This window comes from Mytilus edulis, chromosome 12, assembly GCF_963676685.1.
Source record: "Mytilus edulis chromosome 12, xbMytEdul2.2, whole genome shotgun sequence".
In the NCBI taxonomy this organism is placed as follows: Eukaryota; Metazoa; Mollusca; class Bivalvia; order Mytilida; family Mytilidae; genus Mytilus; species Mytilus edulis.
The window spans coordinates 16,293,788-16,312,676 of record NC_092355.1 but is presented as its reverse complement, the minus strand read 5'-3'; the positions used below and the strand labels follow the sequence as shown (position 1 = coordinate 16,312,676).

The 18,889-nt window shown below is 31.0% G+C and overlaps 1 protein-coding gene across 3 annotated transcripts in view; it reads right to left on the bottom strand.

The window, feature by feature from the left end:
• Positions 1-2,680: 2,680 nt before the first annotated feature.
• The window catches only part of LOC139497306 (WASH complex subunit 2-like), a 52,123-nt gene continuing 35,914 nt past the window's right edge, over positions 2,681-18,889 (bottom strand). Inside the window, exons 25-35 of one of the 3 annotated variants that reach the window (XM_071285494.1) lie at positions 18,481-18,712; positions 16,974-17,231; positions 15,625-15,774; positions 14,899-15,147; positions 13,927-13,991; positions 10,316-10,387; positions 8,044-8,169; positions 6,887-7,589; positions 5,965-6,026; positions 4,760-4,943; positions 2,681-4,240 (exon numbers count right to left, since the gene is read on the bottom strand). In XM_071285494.1, coding sequence (XP_071141595.1) covers positions 4,128-4,240; positions 4,760-4,943; positions 5,965-6,026; positions 6,887-7,589; positions 8,044-8,169; positions 10,316-10,387; positions 13,927-13,991; positions 14,899-15,147; positions 15,625-15,774; positions 16,974-17,231; positions 18,481-18,712 — 2,214 coding nt within the window. In that variant the 3' untranslated portion in view covers positions 2,681-4,127. The remainder of the gene's footprint in view (positions 4,241-4,759; positions 4,944-5,964; positions 6,027-6,886; positions 7,590-8,043; positions 8,170-10,315; positions 10,388-13,926; positions 13,992-14,898; positions 15,148-15,624; positions 15,775-16,973; positions 17,232-18,480; positions 18,713-18,889) is intronic. The other 2 variants (XM_071285495.1, XM_071285497.1) reach the window with 2 other exon arrangements.

Genomic DNA, 18,889 nt, shown 5'->3' with positions numbered 1-18,889 from the left:
GGGTGGACAGATGAGCCTGACCTTTTTAAAATAATTACTATGGTCTAATCATTTATAGCTTGTTAAGTCTTTGGAGTGATTTAGAGATGAATATTATTTTCCATTTTAGACTACATGTTGACCTCTACATTTTTTCATTTTAAACTTTTATTTGCTGCCTCATTCATATCCAACCTTTTGCCTTACTCGTACTTTTTTTTATCTTTTAACCCTGCCACATTCTGTATGTGCCTGTCCCAAGTCAAGAGTGTAATTCAGTGGTTGTTGTATGTTGTTGTGTAGCATATTTGTTTTTCATTCATTATTTTGTACATATTAAAATTAGGCAGCAAGTTTTCTCGTTTAAATAGTTTTACATTTGTCATTTCCGGGCTGACTATTGGGTATGAGCTTTGCTCATTGTTAAAGGCCATTGAGTGACCTATAGTTGTTAATTTGTGTCATTTAGTGACTCTGATGGAGAGTTGTCTCATTGACAATCGTACCATATCTTCTTAATGTTATATATCAGACTTCTATAATTTGTTGCAGCTAGAAGTTGTAGCTATTTCACTGGAAATTCTAGATCATATTGACATTTTCTTAAAAAATTAGAACTGACACAAGGTTGATCTTTAAAGTTTTTTTATTCATTCAACTTTTAAAATCAATGTCATTAAACTAAATGCTAAAAAGGATTATAATAGTCCTTGGTCATTTTTTGCTGGTCAGGTGCAATTGTTTCTTGTTTCTCTACTGAACCAGTGCAGTGTACTCCCCCATATTGAGGAGCTGGAGTATTGCATGACCTTTCCCTTTCTCTGTAACCTTGACAACCAGAATTGATGGTACATGATGACCATTGTCCCCAATCACTGAATTTTCCATTGACAGCTGTCCTAAATTACAGCAAAAATTATCTGTGCAGAACAAAACTTAAACTTGATCTGTAACTCATCATGAGTTACTCACATATAAAAAATCAGCCCAATATCTGAAAGCATTCAGAAAAGAACTCCGTATAACAGTGATTTTCAACAATTTATGAAAGTCCATAGCCCGTAATTTGTCAAAAATTAGCTGAGCAAAGCGGAACAAAACTTAAACTTGATCTGTAACTCATCATGGTTAACTCATATTCCAAAAATCATCCCAATATCTGAAAGCAATTAGAAACTAGATGTGTCAAAGCGACACGAATGGCCCCATCTCAAAAAGTTGAAAAATCTGCAATTTCACATGTGGACACAAGCATGATGGAAGTCTAATTATATAAAAAATCAGCTCAAAATCTGGATGCGTAAAGAAAAAAGTCAGTAATCTGTGATTTTCAACAATTTTCAAAGTCAATCTGTAACTCATCATGGTTAACACACATACCAAAAATCAGCCCAATATCTGAAGGGGTTTAGAAAAAAACTCCGTATAATGGTTTGTTGTGGAATGACAGACAAGGGTAAAACTATATGGCACCGACAACTTCGTTGCAGGGCCATAAAAACAAATATGACAGACAGGAACCAGCAACAACCCCTGAACCACAGTCTCCTAACTTGGATATGGACATCAAGAATATGACGGGGTTAATATAAAAAAGAAGATGTGATATGATTGCCAATGAGACAACTCTCCACAAGAGACCAAATGACACAGAAATTAACAACAATAGGTCACTGTACCGTCTACGGCCTTCAACAATGAGCAAAGCCCATTCCAAATATAGTTCTTTGAAATAGTCAAAATTGCCTTGTTATAAGGAACATCATGTACCGCTCAGTGATATCAACATCATGTGCAATGTCACTATGATCAACTATATATATATGTGTTACAGTAGTCTCAGGTCTTAAGAATAAAATGAAACTAGTCAACTTTAAACTAGCTGTAAGTAATTGTCAGTACTGACAGTACTCTCAGTTCTGTATTAATTAAGTGTCTTTCTGTGGATGTAAGTAAGTAAATTTTATCTAAAGTCAGCATATATTTACATAGTAACAGATAAAACAAGAGGTCTAGTGAGCTCTTGAACCGGAGACTATTCTATAAAAATCATGCAGCTTAATGCAAATACTAATTAAGAATAAAAGATCATGTATCTATAATGAAAGCAAATTATCTTTTATTTCTGAACCTCCAGGGTCAATACACATGTGGTAAACACCACTATAAGCGCATTGAATGCGGAAACCAGCAAACTACTGAAATATCATAATAGATAGAAACTGCAAGCCGCGCTACAGTTGCATTTTTTTACCTCCACATCAGAAATTTATATAATTCCTAAATTGGTCAAAAGAGGTTATAGTTCTAGTCTTATTGGGAGGGAATTCCATATTTGTCACTGGCTGCCTCAAATCTGAAAGATCTATTACCATATCTCGAGATTCTTGGTCTGGGTACCTTATCAGTCTTCCTATAACTGAAATCATATGAATTGTTTTTACAACAACTAGATCTTGAATAAATAAAAGATATTTAATAAATAAGGGGGGGGGGGGGTGTTCCTGGGAGTTGGAACCCCCTTTTTTTGGACGATCAATGCATTTGAATGGAGACATATGATTGGATAAATACTGGCCGCCCTGAAATAGCCCAAAAGTTAAAACACCAACAATCAATCATTCCAAAAGAATAAGAACTATGAGTGGCAAGGGGGAGATAACTTAGCTGCATCTATTTGAGGCTAAAGGAAAAGACAATATTATAAAATAGGTAACTTTTAATCATATATATAATTAACAAATAACAATTTCAAATTTGTTCTTCCATACTTTGTTCAGTACTCACACAACGAGAATATATTGATAACTCTTAAAAATTAATACATCAAATCTTCAATGAAGCCCCAAATTAGTGATGATATTTTTTTATAAAATGAACTATTTCTAAAAATAGAAAGGTTCATAATCTAAACAATGACGTAAATAGTTTAGGCAGTACACTTGCTTACAATAAAAACCTTTATTTCACTATTAACTGTAAGACTGTTGAAAAACAAGGCTTAGTAACAGGTGTCTAAACTTATAATTTTTAAAGGCTCCCTACTCGTAATTAAAAACTATTAAAACTTTGAGAAGACCTTAAACAAGACTCAGTCTTAAATTTAAAGATGGAATGTGCAAAAAATTTGAATTAGGTTTAAAAAAGTACTGTAAATTCAGGTTTATACTTATTAGAATAATTCCACCTGGTAAGTATCACATTAATAAGAGCTCTGATATATCCATATATGTTTGAATGCAGATTTTTCTGAAATCAAATAATTTATCTCACAATTTCGTCCAATTTTAAAAAATTGCAATAAATAAATTCTCAGAGTAGTTTCTAAATTTACAAAATACAAAAAGATCTTTGCATTTCATTTGGTGATGCTGATTTATGTATTAAAAGTCTTAAGTTTTGAAAGGAAAAATGAAAAAATAAATAAGTGGTGCACAATGAAATTAAATGTGCTGTGAAAAGTGCAGTAGAATCCATTCTGATGTGCGTTTCAAAAGACTCATAAGTGACACTCAAATTCCAAAAAGTTAAAAAGGCCAAATAAAGTACACACTGCATATGAACGGACATTAACACATACTTAAAACTGTAGCTTAAGTAAGAAACTTTATAAATATTTAATATAATTTTAACATATTTTTGATCATTTTTAAAATACTAATATAAAATTATGCCATGGTTTTATCTAAATAAATAACATTACATTTACTGTTACATACAAGTTTTCTCTCACAACAGAATTGGTACAAGTTTTTAATCTCAATCATCTGGCGTCTTTTATTTCCAGTACTCCTATGATCAATTTCTAAATTAATTATGCTGAAGAAAGATTTTTTAACAATCAAACTTTTAAGGTTTTAATTTAGATCTTTTAAATAAAGTTATGTTGACCTTGGATGAATTTTTATTAGCCCATTTTATAAATCTATTGCTTCATGCTTCCCATTTAAAAAGGGGGGAAAATGTAAAGGTTAAATTACAGACAATTTATGTCAAAAAAAGGTCCTCTAATTCCCAATTTCATAAGTCCACCTGTAAAGTATGGATATCAATAAATAATCACAGTATGCAATCAACAATATAAATAACAATGTTTCTATTTATAGCAATGTTTCTATTTATAGAAATATTTCTATTTATAGCAATCATCATGCTAATGGATCATCAAATATATCATCAGAAGTTGTGGTTGTTGTTGTTGTTTTCTTAGGTTTTTCTTTCTTTTGTTTAGTTGTTGGTGATGCTTCAGCAAAAATGTCATCTGAAAAAAGTAAATATTTCAAAATATAAATTTATGCAGCCAACTTCTGGACAACATTAAGAGATTGATGTCATATGAAAAGCTTACTTCACATAGATTGAGGTCGGAAAACAATTGTTGCAAATTAATATATTCGACATAAATTTTCGTGTTTAAATTTATTTTTATCAAAGTTTGGTCTTTCATATCTGCAGAATTTTTAAAGCAAATAAGTCATAGAAAAAACTTTTGAACTAAGTTTCTAGTCAATATGTGATCTTTTGATAAAATGCCTGTACAAAGTCATGGTGATTCATTTGTTTTGTGTGTTTGAGCTTTTGATTTTGCCATTTACTTAGGGACTTTTGGTTTAGAATTTTCCTCAGAGTTCAGTATTTTGTTATTTTTCTTTTTTTTTTTTAATATTTTTTTGATCTGAGTTCTTAGATTAATAACTTAGTCAAGCATATTCATGCAGTGCTTACTGGTGGAATTTATATCTGAAAAAACTTTCTTTTAAAAGAATAAACTATTCCTTACCAGTATCATCTTTAAATATGCTCTTTTTAGTAGCAGCTGTTGTTTTTTTCTTTTTCTTCTCCTTTGGCTTTGCTGCTGGTACATCAGCAAAGATATCTGTTTCATCTTGGAATAAATCTTCGTCTTTTGTTTGGGCCTTTTTTGCTTTCTTCTTTGTTGTCTTTGAGGCAAATAAATCATCAGCCTTATAAGAGAAAATGTGTGAAAAATTTAGGTCTCTTTTACATGTAATATTTGATTAGTTATTTTTTCATATAAGTGAGAGAGAAAAATATTTATATATTATGAACAAAATTTATCCTTGATTTTCTTTGTTTTTTTGTCTTTAAAATGTGATTCAAGATACATATTGTAGCAAAAAAAGTGAGTGAAGAGTATTTGTATTTTATGAGAGAAAGTCAGAGAGCGAGAGAATGTAATCAAATAAAATTTATATGCAACCGTAATTACTATAATTGTAAAAATCAATTTGTCAGTGATATATATTGTATACTGAATTATTTTCTATATGTAACCCCTTGATACCCTTGTCAGGTGGTAGTGTAGGGGTACATGTATGTTAAATCCTGGCTATTGCAAAACAAATAAAACATAAAAAATAAGAGAAAATGACATTCCTAACACAGTGTTGGAGAATTTTAGGTTAACCTAAAACATTGTACTGGAATTAAAGCTGCTGCCATACCAGCAAAACAATTGCATAGTGACTAAAAGAAATCCTTTTTATTTCAAGAGTTCAAAATACAAGTATGCATTGAGGTACAAAAAAGACCCACCTGGTACTATTGATGGTAATTTATCTGTCTGATGTGCAAAATTATTATATGGCATTGTCACTTTTTTTATAAAGAAAACTTTCAGTTTTGTTTGGTGAAGAATGTTAATGAAAATATTACTGTGGATCCAGTTTTTTTGAAAAGGCAATTTGTACTTCATGAAATATTTAAATTCTTCATTTCTATATCCAGGAAATCCATGAAAAACTGGTATCTCACCAATTGTTAAAAATCCACAGTAAAAAAATTTAAAATTATTTATGCTAATTTGAAAATGGTTGAGTACTAATGAAAAAGTCTATTGTTAAATACTTCTAAAGGTGTCTTATTTTTTCTATTTTATCAAGTTTCTGTTGTACAGAAGTATCCACATCACTTTTTTTTTAAATTTGTTATCTGAATTCCAGATGACTAAATTTGAACACTTACATTTTCTTCAGTGGTGTTTTTGGAAGAATCTGTTGTCTTTGTATCTGTAGACTTTGGAATGGCTGTAATAAAGAGCATATACAGATATAAAACAAGATAATCTGCAGGTTCTGCATGAAGAATATTCCAGGAAATACATGTAAATGCTTATTAGTACCACACAATGCAGGCTAATTTCAAGGCTTACTAACCATTCCCCAAAATCTTAGCTCTGACAATTGGTAAATGTCCTTTACAAACATAATGTATATAATTTCAACAATAAAGATGTTCTCTAATAATACCGGATATTTCACCAAGATAGGGATAACTGAATACAATATAGGACTTAATGTGTTGCTTGTTTATTGTTTTGTACTTGTATTGTTCTGTTGCACCACTGTCAGTAGATTAGACGGAGGGGTGGGCTTCCACTAACATGTTAAACACTCAGCCACATTTGGTTTGTGCCTGGCTCAACTCAGGAGCCAGCTGTAATTCAATGGTTGTTGTGTGTTGCTGTGTTACATATTTGTTTTTGAATCATCATTTTGTACACAAATCAGGCAATTAGTTTTCTCGTTTAAATTGTTTAACATTTGTCATTTTTTTAGCCTTTTATAGCTGATTGTGTGGTATGGGCTTTGCTCATTGTTGAAGGCTGTACAGTGACCTATAGTTGTTAAGTTCTATGTTATTTGGTGTCTAGTGATGAGTTGTTTCATTGACACATATCTTTTTTTTTTTATATTGTATACATTTTTTAAAACAATACACGACCAAAAAATTTTCAATTTTTGCGGTCATATAAAATTCAGAGGCTGGCACAAAATTTGAATTTTTGCACATTAGTTGCTGTCTCATGGACCTCACCTCCACATTAACTTAACATACATGATGTGCTTAATGGGTATCATTTAAACTTTATAACATTTCTTCTCACCATTTTTTGGTTTTAAAGATGAATCTTCGAATATATTATCATCTGCACTTTTGGTTGCTGTGGCTATAGGTGGCTCTGTGGCAGGGGTTGGTGTAGTTGTTGTGTCCTTAATGGATGAAGAGGCAAATATATCGTTATCATCATCAAAAATTGTTTTTTGTTTCGTTTTGTTTTTCTTTTTAGATGCAAATATGTCCTCATCATCATTCAAGATATCTTCTTTCTTCTCTGTCTTTTTGGGGACCGGGGTTTTCGCAGAAAATAAATCATCATCAAAATTAGTTGATTTTGGCACTTTAGGTTTTGTTGAAAATATATCTTCTTCGCTTGTTATATCATTTTTCTTTGTTTCTTTTGGCTTTGAAAAAATGTCATTTGACTCTTTAACTTTCTTTGTTTCTGACTTCGATGAAAAAATATCATCACTATTGTCGTTTATTGCACTTTGGGTATCTTCTGTCGATTTTGAAAGTGAATTTGTGTTAATGTTCTCCTGTTTTGTTTTTGGCAGTACCACAGCAGCAGGTTTCGGAGGTGATGTGCTGAACATGTCTTCATTACCAAATAGGTCAGAGGTCGGACGGGGGACTCTATCATTTTCAGGAATAACTGGAGGCGGACTAGTATCAAAGGAAGGTTCTGGTGAGAAGTGCCGACTGTGGCGACTTGGTGGTCGTCTTTTGGTCTGTATTTTTGCCCTATCCTACAAAACAGAAGCCAAACATCCAGGTATAATACACTGTAGTAGAAAGTACATGTACAAAAAGAAGAAAAAAATATTTTGTCTTTGACACTGAACTTATATTCTCATTGAAAACCAATTATTTGAGCCTTTTGTAATTTACATTTCATGCATAAATTATAAAAAGGGTCAAAATTATCATCAGTGAGCACAGCTTTTTTTTCCCCTGAGGTAGGTTAGCTTAACATACTGCTTTATGATGCCAAAGGCACTGTTATTGAAGAACATAATGGAAATACATCATTCAGATAGTATAAAGTTTCAGTGTTATTTATTGAACAATAATTAAATTAATTAACCCACATTTTAGAATACTTTCACACCTTCCGGCACCGAGCCGACCTTGCGAAGGCTGAAAAGCCAGTCAAGGTCGTTAAACACTTCCATATATATAGAATACTTTAAAATTCCATACCTTATTTGCACTTTGTAATGTTTTAACCTCTGCTGGTTTGTCAAACCCTATAGCCTCATTTTCAATTTTCTCACTAGGTGGGGCTGCACCTGGTAACAATGCAGCAGGGTTAATACCAAGATTCATCTACAATACAAGGTGATACTTACATTACTAGATGCATATTTATTTCATTGAGTTCATTTCTGTCATACATGTATTTGGTTTTATTTTTATAAATTGTTTTGTAATAAATTACACCATTATCATTTTTCTTGTTTGAATTGTTGAACATTTTTCACAAAATGGCATTTAAAAACCAACTACACAGTATGAGTTTTTCTCTTTGTCGAAGGCCACCTGGTGAACTAGAATTGCTTATAATTACTTCATTTGAACTCTGACGGTTAGTTGTCTCTTTGGCAATCATACTATACCTCCTTATTTTTATATTTCCATATTAGTTTCTTTCAATCAGTTTTATTAAGTCTATTTAGATTCTGTAAATTCATCAACTAAGCCCACATTTTGTTTCCCAGTTCATATATGATACATAGTAATACCAATATGGGGAAGAAGAAAACTCAGATGGATTCAATTACATACCTGCCAACTGTCACTATTTGCAGAGGATTTCCCCCATGGAGGCTCCCAAATTGAAATTTTGAAAGAGCAATTCTGTTCAAAATTTTAAACAAAACAAGTTTACAATGGCTTTAGTCGTAACTAATTATGAAGAATCCAAAAAACAACATTAAAATGTATTTGAAGACCCCCTTGAAGGTTTTTAGGACTAGGTTAGCCATTTTGCACGCAAAACCCCCATGGTCATTTTTTAAAGTTGGCAGGTATGCAATTTTTTACATGGATCATGTGGATTAAGTAAAACATATACTTTGTTGAACATTTAAGTTGGTGGAACATAATCCACAAAAATTGGTATCCAACAAATAAGCTGTGTCAGATAGATTTCAAAGTTATGCAACTGTATAGTTTGGGGCTTTGTTTGTCAATACTGTAAATATTCATATTGTTTGAATTGATTAACTTTATTTCTATGGGACTTAAAATTCCCTTATTTTATATTTTCAAAAGGGTCTTTTTTCACATATTCGAGCAAAATGTTGATTTGATGGTTACCATGGCAACGGGCATAATACAGGGAGAATAAAGACAGAATTTTACTCATCTACCAAAGTTCTTATGATATAGGGCAAAAACAATTACTTCTGTGACATGTCATGAATCATCTTCTGCATGATTTTTACAAAGACCGGTACTTAACATGTACATTTCTTATACTTTGATTGATTTTAGAACATTCAAATACGAATAAAAATATGATTGTTGGCCTGTTTTGTGGGGTTCTTATATTGCCTCAATTTTCTAACAGTTGCATAGATATTTATTTTCAACCCAAAATGAGTTAACAGATGTATTGATAATCGTTTCCATATGGTAAAAAATAATTTCTATCAAACACAGCTCAAATAAAAATGAATCCATAGAAATCAATTAAGGTGGTACCCAACACCTTGACTAAAATTAATTTGGCTCATTTAATTTTCATAAAATTTTCACAAAATATTTACTTTGAACCTTTGAAAAAAGTATAAAAAATTCAAAAAACTTAAACCAATCACTTTCTCGGAATAAATTGGTTGGATATATAGCAGTTTGACAAACACTGATTTTGATCATTGAGAAGCTTAATATTTCCTTAACAATACAATGTGATTAAAACGTTTAGCTAATTTTAACAGAGTTATCTCCTTGTAGTGTTAAGTACCACCGTAATAAGGTAATATTTGAGAATTTTCATCAAAGACACAATAATTTTACATTGATTAAAAAACAAAACAAGAATTGAACTTCATAAGATAAGTTGAAAGAACTTGAAACTGATCAACGTATTGTTAAACAGTAAGAACAGATCAAAGTAATTAAAATCAGGTCAAGCATATGTCATGTAATAAAAAGGAATAAAATAAGAATCCCTTAGTGTGAAACCAGATGCAGTTTTTGAAAATACATACTAATAATATAGTGGTTACAGGACAGAAATTTGTAATGCTTTGTAGGCTATAACTAGAAGTTTAACTATATAAACAAGTATATATGGAGAAGTTAAAAAAAGGGGAGGTAACTTCTACTTTCCATAATCATTTGTATTGCACTAGCTGTGTAGGATATAAAGACAGTGGAAGTTTGGAGGATGTAACCTGAGGGATTACAGCCTTATATGGAAAAGTGGAAAAAGGGGAGATAACTTCTACTCTCCACAGTCATTTACCTGTAACTTTCCAATTTTTCCAACAGCTTTTGGTGGAGAGCTAGGTGATATAATGTTTACAGGTTTTTTGTGCTAATTAAAAATAAAAAAAAACATAAACTAAAAATAACTAAATCTACAAAATACATGTATAAATTAAAGCAAACTATACACATGGAAAAAAGTATTGCAACACCAAATTGAAATTCAAATTAAAAAAACACTCTTTATTTTTTTGTGATATAATTTGTTGAAATAGAACTAGTTACACATTATTTAAATATCACCGGAGTTTAATCAATAAATATCGACTTGATAAGTTCTTATCTGCCCATGCAGCTACTGTACTCGTAAACAATGAAACAGATGTTTTTATACTAATTGTTTTTCACACTTTAAAAAACCAAGTTTATAAAATTATATGATTGACACCTTGCAATTGGTCATCCACAATGCATAACTGCAGCAAGATTGCAGATAATCAGCATGAGAGAAGCAGGTATGTCGCTGTGACAATTGCATGTATTGTTGGTCTTCACCATTCCACTATAAGTCATTTTGAGAATAAAAATCAGGCAATTAACAATGTTAAAGACCTTCCCAGATCAAGAAGACCCCTTTTAACATCTGCTAGGGAAAATCAAGCATAATGAAGATTTGTCAGAAGGAAACCCATTGCAAACAATACAATCCTAAAATGAGAGTGATGGGCATACAGGAGCCTTTAAACAAGAACTGTTCGAGATCGGCTCATCGCTACTGGTTATCGTGCGATAAGACCATTTCGGGGACATTGGTCTACGAACAGACACACAGTTGCCCGTGTCAAATATAGTGCAGAGCTCGCCAAAAATGGAAATTTGTATCGTGGATGAAGATCCATTGTTCCACAGAAATTCGGTTTATCTTCCTTGGCTCGATCGTAGCCCACATTTGAACCATATCGAGCATATATGGGACACTATTGGGCGTAAAGTGCACGAAAGGACAATTTAGTTCAAACATGTCATGAAATAAACAATACTCTGCTCAGGAATGGTTGCTGCTACCTTAGCAACAAATTAGTTGACTTATGCAGGAATCAGAAGACGTTAATATGCGGTTATCTGTTTGAATGGAGGCTGGGCACAAAGTTCTAATTCTTTGGCGTATAACAATCAACCATGATCTGAACAATCATCTAAAGATTAATTTTGAAATGTCTGACATTGTAAAGTTTGACTACAGTAAAAGTGGTAAAATGTATTACCAAAAATTACAAAAAAACACTTCATTTTGTTATAAAAATTTTGGTTAGATAAAACATTTTTTTTCATACATTTTTTGTTTGTTTTAGTGCTAATGTTGTCATTAACTTACATTTCAATATAATTTTACAAATATTTTATCATATTTCATCCAAAATAAGTGGCTGATTTTTTAAGTTTAAAAAAATCAAGGCATTACAATACTTTTTTCCATGTGTATATATCAAATAAGCAAAAAATCAAAACAACAAAATTAATTATTATTTCACTGAAAGGGCCTATGATACAGTAGATATTGTACACTGATTTTATTTGTGAAAACTTTTGAAACAACTTTAATTTAATATGCTTTTACCAAATATGATACCTTTAATGATTTATTTTTATCTTTATTTTACAATATTCATGATGTATAATGAAAATGTTGAAATTTCATATTTCAATACTAAAAAATAATACATATTAAACATGATTAATTTCATAATACATAATTAGGTAAATGTGCAAAGAAAAAATATCATGAACAAATATATCAAATTTGGATGACCCTGCTACTGTATCATATACTCTTAAAACATAACACAATGTTATATCATACTTTTATTAATTTTTATTATTGTCCTTAATTTGTTAGTAAAAATGTTACCACCTGGGGGATCATCACATTTGCATTAAAAACAAATAAATTAATCACTGCGAATATGTTAAAAGAAAAGATCTCATTGAACTACATCAAGTAGTTTGAAAATCCCAAAATTAAATTGTCGCGTAGCGGAGAAAAATAGGCTAAAGTTGAACAGTCCAACATTCATGCACAAGAAAGTGAAAATTTCATATCTTCTCTCAATTATAAAATGGATAAGAAGGGCTATAAATCTATCATTTCATACTGATAAGGCGACTGATATTATTACAACAAACAGATGTTTAAAACACAAAATTGTTAAACTTTCAAAATTTAGGAAAATGCACAGGCACATGTGGGGTTGACCCTCCCCTTTTTTTTTGATTTTTGGTGTTTAATTCTTATTTTGGAAATATCCTTTGATGTTGTTTATCCTGACTTTTAGATTAATTTGAAAACCCAATAATTTTTCAATATGTTTTATTTTAATATTTTAATCTTGCAATTTATTGAAAAAAATAAATTTTGTAAAAAAAAATCAAAATCTCATATAAAGAAAAAAAGATACCTTTCTTGATTGGTATTGTGTATTTATTTTTATCTCTTCTTGCAATTGTCACCTATAAATTGAGAAAGAAACCATGTGGCATCTGTGAACTAACATAATATAATTGATGTGACAGTTTAATTTGAAAATTTTGTGTTTTCTAAGTGGTGCAGGAGATAAGTTCACTTTTTATTCAACATCATTTTGATGCAAATTCCTGGGCTTATATTGAAGACTGTGAAATAAAGTATTTGAAAAATAAGTTAATTTACAGTATATCCAAATTTGAATTGTTTTCATAATTTTTCGTAATACATTCATAATTAATTTAATTTTGGATGTAACGCGTCTTCTAATTGGCTGACGTTATTTTGTTATGAGCCCATAGACATAATTTAGTCATGTGACCGTGACGTCATCAACGTTTTTTCATGATTTTCTAAGGTTTAAAATGGAATTTAGAATTAAATTATAAGAAATGACTGTAATATTTCTGTCTATTCAAAATAACATAAAAAATGTGGTGCACACTGTTAAATAACCCGCTACGCGAATTTTTTATGTTATTTCTTCATAGACAGAAAAAATATTACAGTCATTCCTTAATTAACAATTTGGGCTCTAATGGCTTTCAATATATTTCGTCTGATGTAACAAAATACTAAAACAGAAAAACAAATTATTTTATATGGACTTGGTCTGGAAATATTAATGGTGGTAAATTAAAGTTTTCTATTTTGAAGCAGTGAAAATATTAGGTTTAAAGATTCTTTCTTGAATTGTGCAAATATAAGATGTTACAAAAACCAAATTAACACTTTGACTATGGTAAGAACACATATGTCCCTTATTAGCAGACTGAGCTAGGGACATATGTGTCCCTCATTACACCAGGAAAGTTTTGCAAACAAACTCAAGAATAATCTACTACTTGAATACTTTTAAGTCAAACAAATTAACGTATAATGTCACAATGACATAAATGACGTCAGAAAATGTAATTTGACAATCTTTAGTGGAATTTTTTGCACAGCATAACACTCAAAGATAAATACAGTTTTCAACCCAATGTGCATTCTAAAAAAGCCACAACCAAAGGGTTAAACCGACCCCCCCCCCTCCAAAAAAAACAACAAGCAAACAATATAACACAAGCAAAACACATATCTAACACAACATACAAGTGATAATCTGATACTAATAAAATACTAACCTCATCTGAATCAGGAGATGACAGCACCTTATTATTTGGAGATGGAGGGAGCTCATTGTCTGCATCTGAAAGATTACTCTTACATGTTACAAAGCATTCAGAAAACCTTCTTCATTAATAAACAAGAATGTGTCCCAAGTACACGGATGCCACATCCGCACTATCATTTTCTTTGTTCAGTGGACTGTGAAAATGGTTTAAAATCTCTAATTTGGCATTAAAATTAGAAAGATCGTATCATAGGTAACATGTTTACTAAGTGTCAAGTTGATTGGACTTCAACTTTATCAAAAACTACCTTGACCAAAAACTTTAACCTGAAGCAGGACAGATGAACTGACAGAGGGACGGACAGACGGACAATTGAACGACTAATGGACCCACATACCAGAAAACATAATGCCCATAAATGGGGCATACAAATATATAAATTGTCTAGATGAAGTTGTTGCCTTCATTTTTTCACTTGTATATTTCATAATGTCATATTGTCTAATTTAGTTCATGATCACCTCATCTTTTCATCGTTATTTCACAGCATCTTCTTCTATGTTAACTTCATTATGTTATATTCTCTTGTTTATTTCATAGCATCATACTATTAGTATGCTATGTAGTGTTATCACAAGATGACATCACAATAATGTAATATATATAGAATAGAACTTTCTTATTTTCCATTAAATCTGCTTCACAATGATGACCATGCATAAAGGATAAAAATTTTGTCCGCATGAAACTAATGATATCTAAAGGAATTACTAGACAAAGTTTGCCCTAAATTAGCCAATGTTCATCACTATGACATCACAATGACATCAACACTTACACAATACCCTGAGATTTTAAAATTTGTTGATTTTAAATTAATTTTTTTTATATATAAATATTTTTTTACATAAGCCAAACTGTGTCATATATATGGTTTTCAGAATCTAATACTTACTCTTTGAATTTTGTTTTAAAACAAACCTTTATTATTTTGTACTCCAGTCTTTTTTTTATTAGCACCAAATGGGTCCATCCCTCCAAACATTGAAACAGCTCCAGGAGGCTTCTTTTTAACAGGGGCAGGTAACTCTTCTGGTTTGTCTTCTACTGGCTTGGAATCCATTTTTGGTGCAGCAGACAACACATCTGGATTGGTTTCCTGTTTTGCTGGGACCTTCTTCTCTTTAGGTGCAAATAGGTCATCTTCATTATCATCACCAAACAAGGAATCTATAATAAATAATTTTCTTTTATTAAACTCATGGCCTTCATACAAATTATTTAAAAAACAATTGAATAGAAATGAATAAAATAGAAATAGATATCATCACTTATAAAGAAAGAAAATATATATTACACCAAAACATAACTGTCTAATTGTTAGTAGAATATAATCAACTCTGATCTCCCATTTGAATGGCTGGATTAGAATTGTCTTAGTGAGTGATTTTTTTCACATTTTAGAGAAATATAAAAAGGTTTAAATTGGAGATTGCCAACCTATACTTTAAACTATTCTTTCCTGTTGAGAGATTGGTTAAGCAGCACTTATAGTAAGATAACTTCAAAAACTTTTAGAAAAATAATGGAATTTTGTAAAACTAAAGACTGAAAAATTTCACTGAAATCAAAGACAAACAATCATGCTATTTGTTGTTCCATTTGAATTCAAAAGTAATATATCCCCTTGCTAATTTGTTTTTTAACCTTTCTGTGGTGTGGCTTTTTCTTGTTTCTTTTTCAGAGCACTCATAGGATCCATTCCACCGAACATTGACACACCCCCTACTGGTTTCTTAGGTTTGACTGGTTCCTCTGGTACTGCTGGTGGTTTAGAACCAAATAAATCATCATCATCTGTAATAGATAAATATTCAGTTTTGTAACATATAACATCATATAAACCCTTTCAACTTATCATCATATTGTCGTTTGTTGCTGTGCAACATATTTATTTTTACCTATTTTTTTTGTACATTGTATCCTGCCTAATCCAACATCTGAGTATTCCTAGGTTCAATATCAGCCCAAGAGCCGCATGGCTTGAGGGCTGATATTTACAGAGGGCTGATAATTATACATGCGATATGAAAAATGACATGTTATGATCTTTTTATCATATGCTTCAACAATGGAGAAACATAACAGATTGATATATTGATCCTTTTACGTGGTTCCCAAATAGAAGTTCAAAGAGTGAAAAGTTCACGGACATCGAACATCAAATTTAGTACATTCGATATGAAATCTTTCTATCATATGCCTCAACAGAGAAGAAAAACATTTTAATGTGGAAGAATCACCAAAAAAAAAAAAATTCAACAATATACATAATGAACACTGTTGGGAAAAATCTAATTTTTTTAAAGTAACTTTCTAAAATATGTTTGAAACTTTTAAAAAATGCATTTATTTAATAATTTGTTTAGTTTTTTGTTTTTTGTATTTTGTTTTTATTATTTTACACAATACACTTTTCAGTATCCAAATATTTGGTTTGTACAATACTTTGTAATGTTTTTCACTCAAAACATAGCATTGAGGTGTATTTTCCAGAATTTGCCGAGTATCACCAGAACGCCATGCGATAACGTTACAGAAAGACATGTGATAAACTTTTCATATCAGCCCGCTAAGCACCAATTCGAAAAATATGGAATTTACGTAAATTTTAATGCTATTATCATACAGTAAAATTCATATGTCATTTAGTCTAAGTATATGATATCACAGGTTACACTGTGCATGTATTGGGCCATTAGTTTCTCTTTTGAATTGTTTTACATTTCTCAGTCCAGAGCCTTTTATAGCTGACTATGCAGTAGGAGCTTTGTTCATTGCTTAAGGTCCTACCGTGACCTATAGTTGTTTATTTCTGTGTTATTTTGACTCATGTGAAGAGTTGTCTCATTGCAATTGGCAATTATACCACATCTTCTTTTTATAATCAAAGCAATTGTGTCCAACATTAAGATTAGCAGTTCATCATCTTCAAGCTACTCTATCAATGGTATATCTCTCTTCTAAAATATTAGTAAAAATTAAAGTTACATTACCTTTGGAATTTTCATTTTTATCAGCGACTGGTTCCTTCACAGAAGTTTTCTTTGTTATGGAACTAAACATATCATCTTCCTCATCATCAGGCATTAACGATGATTTTGTCACTGGTTTCTTGGTTCCTGGCTTTGGCATACTAAACATATCATTGTCATCATCGTCAGGTATCAGCGAAGACTTAATATTATCTTTCATTGATCCAGATTTTGGAATACCAAAGAGGTCATCTTCATCTTCATCAAACAGGGCACCTGCTGCATAGTATAGTATAGATAAGTAAACTTTGGCAGTCATTAATTAAGATAACATGAGCAAAAGAATATGCCCAGTATAAGTTAATATATATATAAATTTAGTCTAAGATTTCATCATTTTCATTCCATCGATGGACACTTCAACTGCTAATGCTAAAAATGCCAGCCTGACACAGCTCTGATTTTCACAGAGACACAAAAAAGTTCTTTCAAAACTGTTACTATTTTGCTTAAAATCAAATTATTGTTTTAAAAGTAAACAGTGAAAAACGTTGAGAAAACAGGTAAAATTAAATTTTTATACTTTTTTAACATCAAAATAGAATTGAAATATTCAAAGATTGTGAAATTCTTAGACTCCTCACTTATGTAATAAAAAATGTTTTGTTCATTAAGAAATAATTACAATGTTTTCATTAAAATGGCACTAGCTACGAGATATATAAAAAATCTAAAGTATGATTTTTTTTGTTCAATTTTTAATGAAAGTGAATTAGTGAAATAATAATTTACTTTTATTAGCTAAAATGGTTCAATTTTGTCAAATTAAACTAAGAAATATTGATAATGAGTTATTCACTTGCAAGTGAATAACTCAACCTCATTAAATCTGTATTCATGTGAACTCTTATTTAACACCATAGAAAGAGATGAAATAACGCATGCATTGCCCATGTATGGTTATTTAAAGGAACAGAATGTCAACATTGAAAGTGAAACAAAGGTAAATAATTTGATTGGCTAATTCGATCCTCAAAAAAACTTTCTTATAAAGGAAAAATGACGATAAACATAAATTCATAATTTATAAAACAAAATTTAACAGACCTATAAAAAACCAATTGCACAAGTTGCTTAATCTATTTTTATCTGTGTTTATGTTTACATCGCTTATATGGTCATAGAAGGTCAACTCGATAGTTAATTAGATGGCGTCTTGGCTAAAATTATTACGAAACGAAGCTGCATCTTATTGAGACCATGTCCTGTAAATTGTTTATTTTATACTTTTGATAGTTTGGAAAAATGTTTTTCATTGTTATAAATAGAATATTAGAATTTGAGACAAATTGGTGAACATAAATTTGGCAGCTAGTGCCCCTTTGAAGCAAAAAAAATGTGACAATATCAGATTTGCAATCATAAAACTTTCATTTTTTTATGTAAGTGATTTTCTGTCTTGAATTTTTACAATCACATTAATAAAATGCATGCATTCGTTTCTGAATTTACATTAATGAGTATTAACCTGCTGGAGGGGAAGGAGGAACTGGTCTGTCGTCTGCATCCACCTCTGGCTTATCCTCGACCTTGACTGTAGGCTTCTCCTTCTCAACCTTGACCTCTGGTTTAGACTCTTCCTTCTCCTTTGAACTTTCTGACCTTTTTCTGTTTTTGAGGGCAGCCATTGGATCCATACCACCGAACATGGACACACCACCTACTGGCTTCTTCTTGGGTGGGGAGGTAGCCATTTTTTCCTGGAATAAGAATTAACACATTTTTAATTAAGAAGCATTGGTGTCAAATATAATAACATTTCTTCAAAGATTGAAGTTTATTCTTATCGTTTGGCAAGTTTGTAGACAAAAACGTTAAGATTGAACAGAAAGTCTTTATTATGGTCTGTTTGGCAAGTTTGTAGACAAAAACGTTAA